The 20,706-nt window shown below is 37.0% G+C and overlaps 1 protein-coding gene across 1 annotated transcript in view; it reads left to right on the top strand.

Annotated features, from left to right (window-relative positions):
* Positions 1-20,706, top strand: part of CDC27 (cell division cycle 27) — a 43,286-nt gene that overhangs the window by 17,541 nt on the left and 5,039 nt on the right. Inside the window, exons 8-14 of the mRNA XM_007959757.2 lie at positions 5,172-5,271; positions 6,303-6,510; positions 6,715-6,887; positions 7,454-7,606; positions 9,261-9,469; positions 11,426-11,543; positions 17,881-18,009. Of these exons, the coding sequence (XP_007957948.1) occupies positions 5,172-5,271; positions 6,303-6,510; positions 6,715-6,887; positions 7,454-7,606; positions 9,261-9,469; positions 11,426-11,543; positions 17,881-18,009 (1,090 nt within the window). The remainder of the gene's footprint in view (positions 1-5,171; positions 5,272-6,302; positions 6,511-6,714; positions 6,888-7,453; positions 7,607-9,260; positions 9,470-11,425; positions 11,544-17,880; positions 18,010-20,706) is intronic.

The raw sequence follows: 20,706 nt of genomic DNA on the forward strand, positions 1-20,706 counted from the left end.
CTCATTGCGGTTACAGCCTAGAAAACCCTGTGGGGGCAGTTTCTGTCACATGGTGTTGCAGTGAGTCAAAATCGACTCAGTGGTATCTAACAACATATGTTAGTCCTAAAGAATATTTAAACTTTACTGAATTATAACTATAATAAGTATCAATTATTAATAACTTTTGGGAGCTCTGGTAGCATAGTGCCTAAGGCATTTGACTGCTAACCAGAAGGCTGGCGGTTCAAACTCACCAGCCACTCCTCAGAAGGAAGATTCGGCAATCTACTTCCATAGAGATACCACCTCAGAAACCCAAGGAGGGGTTGCTATGAGTTGGATCGACTCAATGGCTGTGAGTTTGGTTTTTTTATTAATAATTTTAACTCTTTTGTATTGATGATCCCATTTTATGTCCTCTACTGCCTTATTAGCAATTACTCTTTGTTTTGTATTTTTAGAGATTGTTTTATGTTTATAATCTAACCTAAAATATATAACTCATCAAAGTCTACCTTCAAGTGATATTTTACTACCTCATCTATAGTATAAAACCTTGTAACTATATAGTTCCATGTTCCTCCCCTGTCTTTATGCTAATGCCATATATTTTATTTCTGCATGTCTTATAAATCCCACAGTGAATAATTTTTGTATCTGCTTTAAATAGTCTTCTATCTTTTATAGAGATTTTAAAAAATAATAATAAGATAAAGAAGTCTTTTTTGTATTTATTATTTCTGGTGTTCTTTATTTCTTTCTTTAGATTCAGATTTTTGTCTGGTGTCATTTTCCTTCAACCTAAAGGGACTTTCTTTAGAATTTCTTGTTGTCTAGGTCTGCTGACAATCAATTCTTCCAGCCTTTATTTGTCAAAAAAGTCTTCATTTCATCTTTATATTTGAAAGATATTTTTACTGAGTTTAGAATTCTAGTTGACAGTTTGTTTCCTCAAAGATGTTGCTTTACTGTCTTCTGACTTGCATTATTTCAGACAAGAAATCTGATGTCATTCTCATCTTTCATCTTTGTTCCTTTGTGTGTAATGTGTCTTTGTGTGTAATTGTAATTGTTTCTTTGGTTGTTTTGAGATTTTTTTATGACTATTTTTAAGCAATTATGTGCCCTAATGTAGTTTTCTTCCTGATTCTTGGCCTTGGAGTTCATTGAATTTCTTGGATTTGTAAGTTCGTTTTTAATCAAATTTGGCTAATTTTTGGCTGTTATTTCTTCAAATATTTTTTCTGTCTGTGGCTCTGTTTTTCTGAGACAAAACCAAAAACTCAAACTCACTGCCATTGAGTCTATTCCAACTTGTAGCGACCCCCTTTGGGTTTCTGAGGTGGTAAATCTTATGGAAGTAGATTGCCCAGTCTTCCTTCCATGGAGTGGCTGGTGGGTTTGAACCTCCAGCCTTCTGGTTAGCAGTCAAATGCCTTGTCACTACACCACGAGAGCTCCTTTTTCTGAGACAAGTATATCTATATTAGACTACTTGAAGTTGTACCTTTAGCTTCCAAGTTCACAGATGCTCTCTTTATTTTTGTTTCCAGTCCTCCTCTTGTATTTCATTTTGGATAGTGATTTAGATCGTATTCTAGTTACTTAATCTTTTCTTCTGCAGTATCTGATCTTCTGTTAATCTCATCCATTATATTTTTCATCTCAGACATTTTATTTTTCATTTCAAGAAGCTTGATTTGAGTCTCTCTTTAATGTGCCCATACGTGTATCTACCTTTTAATAGCTCTTTTAATGTTCTTATTAATTCTGTTACTGTGTCATAGCTGGGTCTATTTTTATTTATTGATTTTTCTCTTTATTATAGATCATATTTTCCTGTATCTTTGCATGCCTGATTTTTTTTTTACTTTATTTTACTTTTAAATATATTTTATTGAAATATAATTTATGTACAGTGAAATATACAAAACTAAAGTGACATGGATCAACACGTTTTTTTGTTTTTTGTTTTTTGCAATGTTCCTTCCCCTCCCCTCCCACCCCTGGTAACCAACAAAGAAAGTTTCCTTCCATATATAAAACTTTCCTTGATACTTACAATAATGAACTAATACTATATCTGTCCTTCTGTGATTAACTTATTTGACTCAGCATAGTGTCTTCCCTGATGTTTTTTTATTGTATGCCAGTTATTGTGAATTTTATGTTGTTGAGTAATAGTTTGTTTGTTTTTTTAATTAAAAATTAAGTATTTTTAAGTTTTGTTCTGGGATACAGTTAAGTTGCTTGGAAGCAGTTTGTTATTTTTAAATTGTGATTTAGGTGAAAGTATACAGAGCAAATTAGTTTTCTATTCAATTCATACACATCAGTTTGACCCTTTTAAGTCTTACTTTTTTAAGCTTTGTTGGTGGGAAAGAGCAACCTTTAACCTGGACTAAACTATTCTGCTGTTGTAGCAGTTTAAGGCATCTGGCTACTAACCAAAAGGTCACACTACTTTGAACCCAATAGCTGCTCTGCAGAGGAAAGATGAGGTAGTCTGCTTCCATAAAGATTTGCAGCCTTGGAAACCCAATGAGGATCACTATAAGTTGGAATCGACTTGATAGCAGTGAGGGTTGTTTTGTTTTGTTTCGTTTGAGTAACCTGGACTAATGTTGCCCGTTATTGAGGAATGTAGTCAGAATGGGAAAACTCCATTATAAATGAACCATTGGGAGAGTACTCTGCTGCCTTTGAGTACGCTACCCAGTGACCCATAGATACGGACTCTTCCCATTCTGACTGTTAGAAATGGGAACTATTCTTAACCTGGGGTTGATTCCAACAGCCTGCTGCTTTCCAGTGGTTTTATCCCCCTAGCTTTGTGTATTTACACACACTCCTGCACTAATGTCTTCAGCTAAATACTCAAGGGACGTCCCTCTGCAGACCTTTGGAGCTCCTCTCTGTAGCTTCTTCCTCGCCACTACTCTGTCCTACAAATTACAGTTCCTTTGGCCTCCTTTAATTCTCAACATTTCCTTCTCAACACAAGAAGACCACTGAGTTCTGTGTGTGGTCCTCTTCCCTGCAGCCTCAAAACTCTGCAGGCATGTGCTGCCTGTTGTCCAGTGTCTGAAAACCATGGTTTAATATACTTTGTTAGGTTGTTGTTGTTGTTGTTGTTATGTGCCGTCAAGTCAGACCTGACTCATAGTGACCCTTCCTTGGGTTTCCGAGGTAGTATCACTACAGAAGTAGATTGCCCAACCTTCCTTCTGAGGAGTGGCTGGTGGGTTTGAACTGCAGCCTTCTGGTTAGCAGTCAAGTGCCTTAGGCACTATGCTACCAGAGCTCCTACTTTGTTAGGTGTTGTAGTTATTTAAGATGGAAGAGTAAAGTCCATATTACAGTAAAATCACGACTGGCAATAAAAGTATGTTCTTTATATTTAAAAAGTTTATTGTGTGTGTTTGTTTTTGTTTTGTTTTTTTATTGGAATGGTATACTACTCTAAGCTTAATTGTCCAAGAAAGTTTGTATGTAATTTTCTCCACGTAAATTTTTCTTTAAAAATAATTTTTATATATTTCCATAATATTTTTGTAACTATCAGAGTGCTTCATATTTTATGAGAAAACCATAAAACAATGATGCTGTGTACACAGACTTATCCACAATTTTTTAAATAACTGGCACACAGTCACGTAGCTTGTAGTAGAGTCTGATTTTACACTTAGGCAGTCTGATTCCATAGCACACTCCTTTCATTCCTTTCATGGTCAACTTCCTAGTTAAACAGATATAAGTTATAATGATTAATACATAAATATTTCATATGATGTGACCAGTGTTTCACAGTCCCTCAGTATCCTGCTTCATTTTTATGTTGCCTGTCAGATACTGGGCATTTTTCCCTTGTGTCATGTCAGCCTAAGAGAACACTAGCCAAAATTATAATATGGGTTCTGTCTTCTCAGCCTCTCAGCCCCAGAACCCTCTTTTTATTATTTTTACTTCTATCCCACAAAGTTTATATTATCCTCATGCAGCCTTCTGTCTGTTTAAAGCAGTTGTAGCAATGTTCTCAGGCTTTCTCACGCTATGCAGTCATTCTCTCCCATTTCTCAGGCTAAATGTTTTTCTGTAATTAGGCAATTTTATTAACAAAGCAAGATGCCTAGTGGCACAGTGGTTAATGGAAAGGTCAGTGGTTCAAACTTACCACCCACTCCACGACAGAAAGATGTGGCAGTCTGCTTCTGTAAAGATTACGGCCGTGGAAACTCTGTGGGGGTGGTTCCACTCTGTCCTGTAGGGTTGCCATGAGTTGCAGTCGACTTGATGGTAACAGATGTTAGCAAAATATAATTCGTATTTGTAATAAAAATGACATGTAATTCTTCCAAATAAAGGATATTGATACTGTACTTTTCAAAACAAGTTGGTTGACCCAAATGATCTCACTTGCTAAAGTTCGTACTTTGGGGCTGTGCCTTTGAATGATTAAAGGAAACTATCAGCATTCTTTGCTTACTAATCAGCTTCTTTTTTATTTTTAGATGCTTCTTTGTCTCAAACTCAGGTAGCTAGCAGGATTTCCCATAAACTGTAGGCAGTTTAGTCCATAGACTTAGCCACTCATAGTTAGATGATTTTAAGTTTTAAGTTTGCTTGCTTTCTAGTGAAATTGTTAAGAATGAAATTCTTAAATCTTAGGGGGTTTTTTTAAAAGTAATAATCCAAGTGGTCATCAGAATCCTTTTGCTCTAAACAGAATAAACTTTGATGGAGCTGTTTGAAATAATTTCTCGAGTATTAGTTGTTCTACTGGTATATATTTGTTCACCAGTAATCCTATGTTTAGAATGTCCATAGCCAGCTGTCTTTTCCTTTTTCCCTAACTTGCTATAGTTGCAAGTGGGGGCTAGAGATAATTGGCTTATCAATGTATTTATCATTTATTAGGCCAGAATTATTTTTACGTAGGTTGTTCTAAATTCAAATGATCAGTTTCAGAAAATGAGTATCTGTGCTGTAATCATTACCATTTTATAGTTACATGAATAGCTTTTAAATTCTTAGTTTTCATGGGGGGACAAGATAAGGACCAACCAAACTCATCAACTTTAGAGTACAAGCATGATAAATGAAAGTTTTTGGTATGCCTGAATTGAAACAAAGTTAATGGTCATAAACTAAGTGAAAAATAAATGTCTTCTTTTATAATTGTTTTTTAGTACAACACCTCAGGTATTGAGCCCCACTATCACATCTCCCCCAAATGCACTGCCTCGAAGAAGTTCACGACTTTTTACTAGTGACAGCTCCACAACCAAGGTAATTTAAAGATGTCTGTAAGTCACATATACTTAACGCTTCCCCTGCTCCAAAATTTCTGTTCATTGATAACTCTCCCTCTAATAAATAACTTTCCCTTAAGTTAATCCCAATAAATAAATTCCCTTAAATTTAGAATTTAAAAAAAAAAAATTAAACTTGGATGGCCTTGTACGTTTTAAAAACCTTTTTAGTCCTTTGATAAATATTACATAATACTCTTGAAATGACAGAATTACAGTGCTGGAAGCCAGATGGGTGGTTACCAGGAGTATCTGACTATTAAAAGGATAACAAAAGGAAACTTCTCTGAGGTGATAGGATAGTCTTGTATCCTAATTGTAGTTGATTACACAAATACTATGTATGATAACATTTTATAGAAACTGTACACCAAAGAGCAAAAAAAAGAATGCACATTAAAAACTGATGAAATCCAAATAAGATCTATCATTTAGTTCATTGTATTGTACCAGTGCCAGTTTCCTGGTTTTGATGATGTACTTTGTTTATGTCAGATTGAGAGAAGTTGGGTGAAAGGTGAATGAGAATTTGCTGTATTATTTTTATAACTTCTTCTGGTTCTAAAATTATTTTGAAATCAAAAGTTGTTAAAAAATGGAAGGCCTCCTTATCATTTTGTAAATTTTCTTGGTCTGTTGACAAATACTATAGGCAGTCTTTAACTCTGACATACACAGACCAACAATCTTATGACTTATCAATTACAATAAACTCTTGAAACACTTGGGTAATATTGCACCTCCTTATTTTTAAATAGTTAATGTAAGTGTGGTATACTGTCAGAAAAGAGCAATATTTAATCACTAGCTGGTCAGTCATGCAGTTTATTTTCAGAGTTTTATTGAAATTAAATTTGGAAAGCTCTGTTTTTATAAAATATCTTGTGAGAAAAATATAGATGAATTAAGATTGCACACTTATTTTATATGTAACACTAGAGAAGGGGTTGAGGAGAAATCTAAAATATATGAGTATGACAAGTGTGGGATTTTCCCCCCTTTTTACAGGAGAATAGTAAAAAATTAAAAATGAAGTTTCCACCTAAAATCCCAAACAGAAAAACAAAAAGTAAAACTAATAAAGGAGGAATAACTCAACCTAACATCAACGATAGCCTAGAAATTACGAAATTGGACTCCTCCATCATTTCAGAAGGGAAAATACCCACGATCACCCCTCAGATCCAGGCTTTTACTCTCCAGAGAGCAGCAGCAGGTCTGTTTTGACTGCTTAACAGCTTTTTCGTATTTCATTATTTACTTATTTTAAGTAAACTTCTTTATGTTCATTACAGTGCCTTTAGTATTTTCTATGAGGATGTTGGAATTTTTAATGAGTTATTTGGTAATTAGACTTTCTAGAAAGCCAGACTGTTTCGTTGTGTTTTTCTCCTTTGTTTACTATATTGTTTTCTCCTAGAAGGTTTGATGAGCCTTCTTCGTGAAATGGGGAAAGGTTATTTAGCTTTGTGTTCCTACAACTGCAAAGAAGCTATAAATATACTGAGCCACCTACCTTCTCACCACTACAATACGGGTTGGGTACTGTGCCAAATTGGAAGGGCCTATTTTGAACTTTCAGAGTATATGCAAGTAAGTATACAAAACAGTTATATATGCCTTTTTAGACATAATTTATTGAAATTTTCATGCTTGAGATTGTTATATCTAAAAGAATAATATTTATTATGTAATATCTTTGTACTTATTTTTTCAAAATTTATAATACAATTATTGTGTTAAAGGGTGAGTAATTTATATTCTGTACGATTACTTGAGATAGATTTGTGGAAAACCAAGTTGTCAGTATATTCTTACATGGAACACTTGTATCCTACTTAGTTGGAGGTGAAATACATATTTATGATATAATAGATGTAGCCTCAGATCTTTCTACAACATTGTATTCTTTTCATTTTAATTACATTTGTTGCTTACCTGTTTTTTATGGCAGAAAAGGAAACTTCATATTTCTTACCTTGACTTTCATAAGAAATAACATAAGGCTCAATTTAGCCTTGTGTTATTACTTACATTTCTACTTAAAAACCATACTCCAGGGCAACATTTAGGTCCCATGAAGCCAGTGCCCAGTACTATACCTGTATATATATAAATTGTATCATGTTATTTTCCTCTTACAAGTTTTTCTATTTCAGGCTGAAAGAATATTCTCAGAGGTTAGAAGGATTGAGAATTATAGAGTTGAAGGCATGGAGATCTACTCTACAACCCTTTGGCATCTTCAAAAAGATGTTGCTCTTTCAGTTCTTTCTAAAGATTTAACAGACATGGATAAAAATTCACCAGAGGTATGTTGACTGAAATATTTTGCTTGCATAGTTACCTTTTGGTCACGCTTTACGATTGGAGATCAACATGATAATTCAAACACCATTTAATATTACCCAGTTATTTTTGTACCTTCCTCCATCTATTCAGGGACCCAGAAAAGAAAGTCCTAAAATATGTGGTGGAAATTAACAAATAGATTGCAAAGCAGATATTTCATTTAGTATTAATCAAGATATGACTGCTAAACTTGCTGTTGTCCCAGGTCAGAATGGGAGAAAAATGTAGAATAGAACTCAAATTCGTAACAAAAGACCAGATTTACTGGTCTGATAGAGACTGGAGGAACCCCTGAGACCGTTGCCCTAAGTCACTGAAGCCACTCCTGAAGGCCACTCAAACAAATAATAGATTGGCTTATAAAGTAAATTGTAACACCCATAAGAAATGTGCTCCTTAGAACAGTCAACTGTATGAGACCAAAAGGGCAACATTTGTCCAAAAACAAAGATGAGAAAGCATGAAGGGGCATGGAAACCCAACATGGAAGTGAGGAAAGGAGAGAAAGGGTGGAAAGAAGAGAATGCTACCACAATGCAGAGACTACAACCTATGTCACAGAACAATGAGTGTATGAATTATTAAATGGAAAACTAATTTGTTATGTAACTTCTACCTAAACCACAATAAAATAGTCAAAAATGAAATACAGTAATCACATTTTTTTTAAATTGCTTTCACCAAAATCAGAGTTCATTAAAGGGTTGTATAGATTGAAAGGGGAGCTCTGGTAGCATAGTGGCTAAGGCACTTGACTGCTAACCAGAAGGCTGGTGGTTCAAACCCACCAGCCACTCCTTGGAAGGAAGATGAGGCAATCTACTTCCATAGTGATACTGCCTCAGAACCCCAAGGAGGGGTCGTTATGAGTCGGGTCCAACTCAACGGCACATAACAACAACAACAACAACATAGATTGAGAGAAGTGCTAATTATAAATTAAATTAGTAATTTTAATTGTCATTTTAAGCCATGAACCCACTACCATCAAGTCGAATCCAACTCACAGCAACCCCCATAGGGTTTCCAAGGCTGTAAATCTTTACAGAAGCAAACTGCCTCATCTTTCTCCCATGGAGCAGCTGGTAGGTTTGAACTGCCAACCTTTTGGTTAGCAGCTGAATGCCTTGCCACAGCACCACTAGAACTCCTTCATTTTAAGCCATAAACTGAAAAAAACCTCACTGTCATCAAGTCAATTCCAACTCCTAGTGATCCCCATTGGGTTTCTGAGGCGATAAATCTTTATGGAAGTAGATTGCACCATCTTCTTTCCACAGAGCGGCTAGTAGGTTTGCATTGTCAACCCTCTGGTTAGCATTCAGATACCTTAGGCACTATGCCACCACAGCTCCTTTTTTGCACAATAGGCACAGTTAATTTATATGCTCCACTCCTATAAGAACTATATATTTCAGTACTTAACAAGAATATTTAGTGGTAACTTTTCATGACATATTTAAGCTTAAAATGAAATATATTAAAACACTTCAGTTTTTACCTTAATGATCAAAATGAAGTCTGAGGCTTGATTTCAGTAGATTTGGTTTTGTTAATTAAAAATAAAAATAAAAATTTAATTGTGTGTTTGTTTTTTGCTTCCATTTTTTGAAGGCCTGGTGTGCTGCAGGGAACTGTTTCAGTCTGCAACGGGAACATGATATTGCAATTAAATTCTTCCAGAGAGCTATCCAGGTTGATCCAAATTATGCTTATGCCTATACTCTATTAGGCCATGAGTTTGTGCTAACTGAAGAACTAGACAAAGCTTTAGCTTGTTTTCGAAATGCTATCAGAGTCAATCCTAGACACTATAATGCATGGTAAGTGCTACTAAAGCGTGAAGACAAAATCTTACTGATGAGACTGATACTCAGTGGTTTTTCTTGTTAGATCTCTCTTTATTGTCATGAATTTGGTTACTGATACTTAAGAATTGTACTGGTTGCTAACTTCTAACCATAATGTTTCTATGTGACATTTATACCTTAACCAATTCTTAATGATTATTAGAATGCCAGATCCTTAATGATTATTAGAATGCCAGATCAGTCAACAGTTTCAGCCTTTTCTCTACCAAGCTTTTGCAAATAATTTTGTTACTTGATTTGTTACTTCTTCTTTTAACACTGAAATGGTGGTTAGGATAGTAAATGTTTGGGAAAGTAAGGAGAAGGAATAGTATAATTCACCTACCATAATAGAGAATAAACGTTAAAAAATCCACTAGTTCTTGCTCTTTGACATGTAATCATGAATATTTATTTCTGGTCAGCATTCTATTTTATTAAATAGTGTCTCTATTTTACTTTTTGTACTTGTGCATGGGTAGACAAATAGAAAGTTTACAATCTGGCTTATATCATTATGAAACGAAGAAGACATGAAAAATGTGTTCCTATTTCTGCCTCAATTCTGTATTTTTCTTGATGAACTTAATAGTTCAAAGATCAAGGAAAGTCCAATTCTGAAATCAGTTCTAAAGAAGTCTAAATATCCGACTATATAGACTTTCTACTTTTTTTTTTCATTCAATTAAAAAGTTTTTACTTTTTCATTTAATTATTATAAAAATGATAAGTTAATTTTATAAATTCATTTATAAACTTTATAAATGAATTTTATCATTTTGTCACTAAATTAAAAACATTAGATAACTAAGTGAATATTTTTTGGATTTGTGTGTATGTTTTTAATGGATTAATTTCTAAGTAGTTATATCACCTCAAACATTGTCTGATAATTATTAGCTAGCTTTTACTGACGTAGCAAACAGTTAAACTTTCTGATACTGCCTTTACTTCATATAGGCGGAAGTTCTCTACTATTTTAAGAACTCAGTTTTTAACAGGATCTGTATTGAGTAAATGTGTAGTGTCTGTTCTGCTATATTGCAGTAGATGCATCCTTAAGAAACTTTGTCTTAGTGAAAAACTGTGTTATAAAAATATTATTTGTTTTTTCCTCCCCACATGAACCAAAGTTTATTCAAGAGAAAGAAGAGGGGATGAACTCGCCAGGGAAAGATGGAGATGGGCTTCCGCCTACTCTAGCCTCCAGTCTCTCCATTATTGTTTTACTTGGAGGAAAATTCAGACTGGTGAACTTTTACTAGAAGGAATTTAAATAATGAGGTATTTAGGTAGCTCTGAGTACCTAAACACTGAGCAAATTTATTATTCCAACTCCAGAGTAAATAACCTTTCTTTTGTTATCTCTCCCTTCACCATGATTAGAATAAAACTTTTTGTTTTATTCACCTGTACCACCATTATAATGGTAAACAAAGCCAGTCTCAAAGAAAACAGACATATTATACCTTTTTTCTTAATGCCTTTGGTGTTCATTCCTAATCATCATCTGGTCATGGCCAAGGAAGGCACCCTTAATGTAGATCAGTCACACTATATTCATTTGATGTTTTGAATATTTGGGAGAAATACCTGTATATCAACTTGATACACTATTATGTAGCCTTTACAAATTTTAATTTTGAAGTCTTTAAATATAGGAGCATGTTTTTGATACAGTAAGTGGGAGAGAATGGAAACCAAATACAATACTATGTATATTATGATTAAAATAATATAAAATATATAAACATATTTGAGCAAACAATATAGAAATACCATTGTGATTAGGATTTGATTTTTTTTATGACTGATACTTTTTGCCTCCCTTCTAGGGTCACTATATTCCATATATATCCTGTTATTAGCTGAACAAAATTAACAACTGAAAGTTCATATCCCTAAAATTATGCTTTTTATACTTTTCAGGTATGGTTTGGGAATGATTTATTACAAGCAAGAAAAATTTAGTCTTGCAGAAATGCATTTCCAGAAAGCACTTGATATCAACCCTCAAAGTTCGGTTTTACTTTGCCACATTGGAGTTGTAAGTAGCTTTCCAAACACTGTTGTTAGTTGTCATCCTGCTCCATCTTCACGAGTGTTGGTGTGTTTGAGTCTGTGTTGTGGCTGTTTCGTCAACCCATCTCAATAAGGGTTTCCCTTGTTTTCACTAACCTCCTTTTCCAAACAGGATGTCCTTTTCTGAACATTACGGCTTTATTTATCTCCTGTTTCAAAATGTGCTATTGACTTAATTGCTGTAATGAACATTGGAGCTGCTTTCTGTTCTTGAAACAATATCCTTAGGTCTTCTATGGCTAAAATATCACCTCTTTTACTTGGCATAAAGAAAGATAACTGGATTTGCCCTCACTCCTTGGGCAAATCACTTAATTTCCCCAAGCTTCTGTTTTATTGATGTCAGTAGGCTGGTTTGCCTATTTCATAGGATTGTTATGAGACTCAAGTGAGATACTTCATATTTTTTTAAAATACATTTCCATATGTTAATATTTAGCTCTAAATTATTAATATTTCAAAGCAAGTGATTCTCTGTGTTTAAACATGAGTGATAGAAGTATATCAGAACAAATTAAAATTTTTATAATATGGATCACCAATTTATGTTCACATTTTTAAAATCTATCTAACTCAAAAAAATTTTTTTAAATATATCTAGTGCACCTACTACTCACTTACCAACTATCTCATCATCCAATATTTGCATTTATGACTAGTAGAAAATCTACTATCTGAGAGTTTTGGTTGTTAACAATATACATCTGACAGTAATGAACGCTGAGGTGCAAGGTAAGAGTAACACTGTCCATTATGGTTAAGGTTATGTGTCAACTTGACTGGGCCATGATTCTCAGTGGTTTGGCAGTTATGTAATTTCAGAAAGAGTGTGCTGATGGTGTTGTCTGGCCTCGTGCAACTTCATGGGGGAGACAGAATCACCATCAGCCCAGGCCCGGTGATTCTTATGAGACTGAGGTCAGTCATCCTACCACACTCAACCTTTTCACTAATTTTGACATACAACTATCCTCCCATGGTGCACTTTGCTTCTCTACTGTGTTTGATAATTTGTTGAAGTGGCCATACAACTCACAGACAATCCTCACGATAATGAGGTTTTTTAGGAAAGTAACAGGTTACAATTCAGGATCAGAAATGCTCAGGATACAATTTTTCAATCAGGACAGCTACCTCTCAGCCATGCCTACAGATACGCCTTTCTTTGGCCCTTGGCCTCTCAGCCTGGCCTCTGCCCTGCTCTAGCAGGTGTCACTAAATTCTTTTAGCTCTGCCAACAGGTGCATCCCACTCTACCAGTAAGCTTCTTGCCCGAAGGCACTCAGCATTCTTGCTCCATAGGCTGGCAAGCCTGCTTTTGTCCTGTGCCAGTATCTTGGTTCTATTGGTTCTGCTGCCGCCATCTCTGCCATCTCAGCACAGGGATCTCAGATCCATACACTTTTATTTGCTTGGTCCCACCCCCACCAGGGCACCATGTGCCTTATATATATTACTAGCAAGCTATCTAATCCCTTGGTGGACCACAAGAACCTCACATTCACATAGTCCCACCCAGGCATCTGGTGGGAGTCAAAAAGACCATAGCCAGAAAAGCTGTATTAAGTAATTCACTGTGTCACAGTAGTGATGTAATGTGACAGTTATGTAATGATGAAATTTGGCAGTTATGTAATGATATAATTTGGCAGTCATGTAATGAGTAGTCATCCTCCATTTTGGCATAACACTGATTTTTGCATAGTGACTTTGTCTATAGAACCTAACTGTGTCAATAAGTGAGGAGTGAGTGTAATGAATTGTACTTTGAAAGGAGAAAAGATATGTGTGCTTGCTTTTAAAAATCTCAGTAACAGAGAGTTTCTATGTAAGTAGGGTACATTAAGTTCTTGTACTTGTTCTCTCTTCCTTCTCTCTTTCTCTCTCCCTCTCTCTCCCTCCCTCTCTCATATACACACACACATGCATACTTACCAAGTTTGGCTTTTGTGGGAATGGGCATACAATAATAGGAAACTATGTTTGTTTAGAATTTCACTATTTTGGGGGAAGAATTCTAGGTCTTTGTTGACTGCTTAAGGAGCTCTAGTAGTGTAATGGGTGAGGCACTTGGCCTCTAACCAAAAGGTCAGTGGTTCGAACTTACCAGCTGTTCTACAGAAGAAAGATGAAGCAGTCTGCTTCTGTAAAGATTTACAGCCTTGGAAACCCAATGGGGGTTGCTATGAGTCGGAATTTAACTTGATGTCAGTAAGTTTTGGTTTGTTGTTGTTGTTGTTGTTGTTGTTGTTGTTATGTGCTGTCGAGTCAGACCCGATTCATAGCGACCCATCCTTGGGTTTCTGAGGCAGTATCACTATGGAAGTAGATTGCCCTATCTTCCTTCCAAGGAGTGGCTGGTGGGTTTGAACCACCAGCCTTCTGGTTAGCAGTCAAGTGCCTTAGGCACTATGCTACCAGAGCTCCTAAGTTTTGGTTTAGATTGACTATTTATATGAAATCAGCCATGATATTTTCCTTAAAACTTGACATGGTAAATTCTGTCATATAGTACTATATCACACATGATAGAGAAAATATATCAATTTAAGTTTATTTTGTTTTGTCATTACTTCAAGATAAGCGAATGAAACGTGAGTATCTCTTGACACCTTTATTAAAGTTCCACATTTTTAAAAGCTGTTGTGGAATAGATCGTTTTAAAATTCTGAATGGCTTATTTGAAGATGTTTCAGATAAGAAAGTAATGCTCTTTTCTTTTAGGGAACTGGTACTTAGATTATCGATCCTGTGGAAAGAATATTTGGCCACATGTAGTAATAACTTTCTGCTGAGAACACTGCATAGATGAGATTAGCAACCAGAATTCTTGTGACAGTGATGTTTGTTCAAGTTCCCCAGTTGCATCCATTCACCTGACTTTAGATTTAACATCTAATTTGTCCATTGTGGGAACAGAACAGAGTATGAGGTAGTCCCCAACTTAGGATATGGTTACATTCCAACAACTCTCTTAAGTCTGTTCTGATGTAGGTTGAATATTTCGGTTTTTTAGTTTTCACTATTGCCTTGTATTTCCAGTACCTTTGTAAATCTGATCTTTATCATCAGTCTCATAACAATGAAGTCAGAGTTGTAATGGCTGTTAGGCGTGTTAAATTGTCATGTTGTTTGAGTGGAACATTGCCCAACTTTTTATTTCTGATGACTCCCTACACTGACACAGACTTCATTGTAGACCACACCATACCCTGCTGTACAGCAGTGTTTTGATCAGTAAATCATAGCATTGAACGTCTGACTGAATATCTGAAAATGATAACATCAGCAGATTACACACTGCAACATGTAGTATGTACAATAAGATGTTTAAAAATAAAAAGGGGGGCAGTTATAAGTGTGGTTTGTCCTAACTCAGATACATCCTAAGTCAGAGACTAGCTATATATACACATGAATGAATAGGAACCAACCTGCCATTGAGTTGATTACAACTCATGGCAGCCCCGTGGGTGTCAGAGCAAGACTTTGCTCCATAGGATTTTCAGTGGCTGTGACTTCTTGAAAATAGGTCACTAGGCCTTTTTTCCGAGGTACCTCTGGGTGTATTTCAATTTAGTAGCCATATGTTTAACTATTTGCACAGCCCAGGGACTCTGACTAACTAGTGAGACTTGGTAATTTTTTAAAACATTTAAAATGTTATTTTAAATTTAAATACATTTACTCCTCAGTTATCAACTGTCTTGTTATCTGACATTTCGCATTTATGACAATAGTGAAAAATCCAATTTCTGACTGTTTTTTATATTAACAATGCACATCTGGCAGTAATAAACCACCAAGATCTTTGATGGGGTCCCTAACCCACAGAGGCAGACCCCATGTGCATGTAGAAAGGAAGCTTGTGTTACATAGTATTTCACTGCGAGGAGGGAAGAGAGGGCACAATCTTCCTGAGTGGCCAGGGTGTAGTGAAGGAAGGGCTGGTGTTGGGCTGATGGGGACAAGATGCTGCCTGGCCAGTCCTGGGTACCCACAGAGGGCTAAGGCAGCAGTAGCTGGTGGCCTGAAGGTGGGCTGCCCTCGGGGCTGGAGAGAAAGCAAGGCCTTGGGTCTGGTCCCAGCTCCCAGCCCCCAGGGACAGCAAGGATAGGCCAAGCCATGGTCAGAAGGAGACCTGAGATGAGATAGTTGGGTACCTGAGGCCTGTGGGACCCCATGTCAGCTGACTAGCACCTTTGCAACCCTTTATACTTCCTTGATGCCCCCTCCTGGGTGGGCATAGGTAAGAGTAGGATGGGCTACCCGCATGGGGGTGGGTAGAGTCAACAGGTGAGTGACCAGCGATAGCTACGGTTTCAAATCAAAGACTGAGGCCAGACACGGGCATATAGAGGTGGAGTGGGGCAGGACTACCTGCAAGAGCCAGGGGTACTCAGACAAGGGCTGGCATATGGATCCAATGGGCAGCGTGCAAACTCCTCTCACCCCCCACAGCACCTAGGCTCTCCCACACGTGGACAGGAAGCCACCTGCCCCCAACAAAGCTGCCAAGGGTGTTTTGGGGTTGTTGAGGAGATGAGGCAGGGCCAGACATCCTAAAAACACCATGAGGGCAGGAGAGGGAGGGGACCCCAGGGATGGAGAGAGTGATAGCCCTTGGGCCACTCTGGCTCTGGACAGTTGGGCAGCCCTCCCCTATAGGGCACAGTGGGAACCGAGCTCTCCTGAGGTAACATAAGGGAGGGAGAGGCAGAGATGGCTGGTGACCTCAGCAGGGCCCCAGCGGGACACTCATAGACAGGTGATAGAGCGTGGTGATGTAGTCATCTCCATTTTCAAATATTGCTGATTTTCACATAACGACCTGGTCTTAGGAATCTAAGCATGTCCATTAGTGAGGCGTGGGTATAATTTATTTTCCAGTATTACAGATCATAATTTTCAAATGTATAAAAGCAGGAAATTCATTTTTTCAGATAAATTCCTACAATAGATAAAAAGCATAATGGTTTTAGTAAAACAGTTGGGAAGGTTTAAAGCCAAATCTCGTAGGCATTCTTTGAACACAGTTTTTAAATTTCTAATATTTAGAGGACTATATTACTCAAGCCAGACTCACTGCCATCAAGTCAGTTCCAACTCATAGCAACCCCAGTTGGGTTGCCAAAGCTGTAAATCTTTACGGAAGCAGATCGCCCCATCTTTCTTCCACAGAGCAGCCGGTGGGTTCTAACCACCAACCTTTTGGTTACCCAAATGCTTTAAGCACTACAGCCCCAGAGCTCCTTGGAGGACTGTGATAAAAGCCTACTGCCATTGAATTTATTCTGGTTCATAGAGATCCCCATTGAGTTTCCAAGGCTGTAAATCTTTACAAAAGTAGATTGTCACATCTTCCTCCCACAGAGCAGCTGGTGGATTTGAACTGTGGACCTTCTGATTAGCAGTCAAATGCCTACACCACCAGAGCTCCTTAAACCAACCAAAAACCAAACTCATTGCCATCAAGTCAGATCCAACTCATAGAGACCCTTCCTTGGGTTTCTGAGGCAATATCAATATGGAAGTAGATTGCCCCATCTTCCTTCTGAGGAGTGGCTGGTGGGTTTGAACTGCCGGCCTTCTGGTTAGCAGTCAAATGTCTTAGACACTATGCCACCAGAGCTCCTTAGAGGACTATAATGTTGTTGTTGTTGTTGTTGTTGTTATGTGCCGTCAAGTCGAACGCGACTCATAGCGACCCTTCCCTTGGGTTTCTGAGGCAGTATCACTAAGGAAGTAGATTGCCCAACCTTTCTTCCAAGGAGTGGCTGGCCAGCCTTCTGGTTAGCAGTCAAGTGCCTTAGGCACTACGTTACCAGAGCTCCTGTAATAGACCCATTCAAATATGAGTGTTACCTAGCTGAACAGTACAGGTTTTTCTTGTGAAGGAAAAACCTAGGTTTTGTTTGCCTTTACGACTAAAAGTCCACCAGATCGATAATTGCTCTAAAGACAGAATCTTGATTATCATTATGGATGCATTTTGGTGACTGAGAGAGTGCTGAGTTAAGAACCAGAGACCTAGATTCTGATCCCAGAGCAGGTTATTTAACATCTCTGGACTTTTTATTACTCTCATCTTTAAAGTGAGGCAGTTAAATGAGTATTGGAAGAGATTTGAGAGAGACTCTATTATTAGTTTGACGATCAGTTACTAAGTCAGTTAATCCAAAGGAGAGTCCATCTGTCTCTAGTAATTTTGTTATGTTTGTGTTGGTTTTGAGGTACATTATTTGGTTCTTACCTTTCTTCGTAACAATCAAGAGGGAACATAATATCTTTATTTCTTATAGGTCCAGCATGCTCTGAAAAAATCTGAGAAGGCTTTGGATACACTAAACAAAGCCATTGTTATTGATCCCAAGAACCCTCTATGCAAATTTCACAGAGCCTCAGTTTTGTTTGCAAATGAAAAATACAAGGTAAGATATGTATCGTAATGGTCTTCTAAATTTTATTGCTTAAATTTATACTCATTTTTTGAATAAAGTAAAAGTTATTTAGACTAATTTTGATCTGAGATAGTTCATTTACTCTATTTTCAAAAGCTGTTGATTTCATTTTCTTTTGTGAATTTACCTCTTCATGAAATAACCGTAGAAGTATGGGTATATGGATATTTAGGAATGTATGGTTATCCCTTGTAAAGATTCAGTACGTAGAGAGGCAATTTCTCCATCAAGGAGTTACCTTAGAGGTGAGACCTAAACTATCCTCACAGGTCCTAAGTAAGTAAACAAGTGGCAGAGAAATATGTGTATATATGTGTGTATGCATTTATTCAACAAATATTTATAAAGCACCTACTACGTGTCGGTCCCTATGCTGTGTGTCAGTGCTAGGAAAGTAACGGTAAGTAAAGCAACTGCATTTCCTGGCTTTGGGGAGCTTACCATGTAGTATCCTACTAGCAAGAGAACAGACATTGACCAAATAATCACTAAAGTAATACTTGAAGGAAAAGTACTAGGTATGGGTTACCACCAGGAGAACAGATCTAGTCCAATACAGTTATCTCTTTACCTCCCACTCTTTTTTTAAATCATTGATCCATAACCTGAAAAAAAGTAGTGAGGACATGAAAATTGAGAAAGAGAGAGAGGCATAAACAAGGGATTTTATTGTAATTTATTCAGTCGTAAACCAGAAATCTGGTTTTGTTTTAAAGTTCAGTTCAATTTTTTTTTAAATTTAGGTTCTTCTTACATAAAAATAGTAAAAACTTACTTAAAAAGCAAAATATTAATGCACCAGAAAGCTTGAGCCAACTAATCCATTTTAGTAGACTCTTTTCTTTAGAATTTTGTTCTTCTGGTTATACACTGAAATTTGCTATAATTCAAACTATAAAACCAGTTTTAAACTCTTACCTTTTTTAAGACCAATAAAAATATATAAGGAGATTAAATATTATATAGTTTATTCTTTGTCATTTATTCAGTAATTCTTCTAGTCTTGTTCCATTTTTCTTCATGAAAAAGTAGATTTTCTCATCCTGCTTTTTTGTTTCTGTAAAACACCTCCCTATGACTACACACTTGTTGTTGTTATGTGCCATCGAGTCGGCCCTGACTCATAGCGACCCCTCCTTGGGTTTCCGAGGCAGTATCACTACGGAAGTAGGATTGCCCAACCTTCATGACTACACACTACTAGCCCCCGATGTACGTAATGTGTTGTGTAGATATCTAACCATCACTCGTCCATCAGTGTGTTGTACTGTGGTGGCTTGCATGTTGCTGTGAGGCTGGAGGCTATGGCACTGGTGTTTCACCAGGGTCACCCGTGGTGGAAAAGTTTCAGCGGAGCTTCCAGACTAAGTCAGACTGGAAAGAAGGACAGGCCATGCACTTCTGAGGAAACTGGCCACTGAAAACCTAATGAATACTCACAAGCGACCCCCATTGGGCTTCCAAGGCTGTAAATCATTACGGAAGTAGATTACCTCATCTTCCTCCTGCGGAGAAGCTGGTGGGTTTGAACTGCCGACCTTCTGATTAGCAGCCAAATGCTTTGCCCACTACTTCACCAGAGCTCCTTTAGGAAGGGAGTGGCGTGTTAAAAATGTACCATATTGGTTCCCTGCAAACTTAACGTACTTGCCTAAAAAGCTTACAGCCTTTCAGAGAGACACACCTTCTGTGCAAGTATGTGTGTATGTTTTGCCTTCAGTCTTTTTATCCCACTTTTTATTATAAAAATTTTCAAATATGATTCTAGTTGATAGAGTAAAACCATACTGAATTCTTGTGCACCATCTTCGCAGCTGCTTTCTACACAGTTGTGTGCCACTGAGTAGATTCTAACGCATAGCAACCATGTTGGACAGAGCAGTATTCTCCATAGGGTTTCCTAGGCTGAGATCTTTATGGGGCAGATGACCAGGTCTTTTATCTTGAGGAACTGTTGGTGGGTTCCAGCTGCCAACCTTTCCGTTAGCAGCTGAATGCTTTAACCATTGTACCTGCAAGGCTCCTTACTTCCCACACTACTTCCCACAGAAAGATTTTAAGTAAACTTTCTGAAATTCTCCTAGAATGTCAATAAAAAATTTACAAAAGCCAAGACATTACATTTGGCCTTTCTTTAGTTAAGGGGAAAAAAATGTATTAAACTTTATTGAAACTGTGAAATAGGATTGGTTCCCCCTTCTTTATACCCTTTTTAGAGAAGTAAAATTAAAGTCATAATACCAATAAAGAAAGAAATTTTCTTATGCTGTCTAAACTGTGATTCTCTGACACTTTTACTAGCCTACCGTTTCTGATCGCTGGTTTACTCTTCCTTTGTTATTTTCTTTTTATGAAATTAAATGTGCCTCATAAACTTAAGGTCCCTCTTTCAGGGTTAAAAACTATGAGTAGTTCAGTGCATACTTCTCTGATTCTTTTATTTAGTTGTTTCTAATTAACCAGCCTTATACTACTTGGAAGGAGCTCTAGTGGTGAAGTGACTAAGGCATTTGACTATTAACCAGAAAGTTGGAGATTCAAACCCACCAGCCACTCCATGGAAGGAAAATGGGGCAGTCCACTTCTGTAAAGATTTACTGCCTTGGAAACCCAATGGAGGTTGCTATGAGTCGGATTCAACTCGATGGCAGTGGGTTTGTTTTTTTT

The sequence above is a fragment of the Orycteropus afer genome, unplaced genomic scaffold (genome assembly GCF_000298275.1).
Source record: "Orycteropus afer afer isolate SDZICR_OR568_19922 unplaced genomic scaffold, OryAfe1.0 scaffold00018, whole genome shotgun sequence".
In the NCBI taxonomy this organism is placed as follows: Eukaryota; Metazoa; Chordata; class Mammalia; order Tubulidentata; family Orycteropodidae; genus Orycteropus; species Orycteropus afer.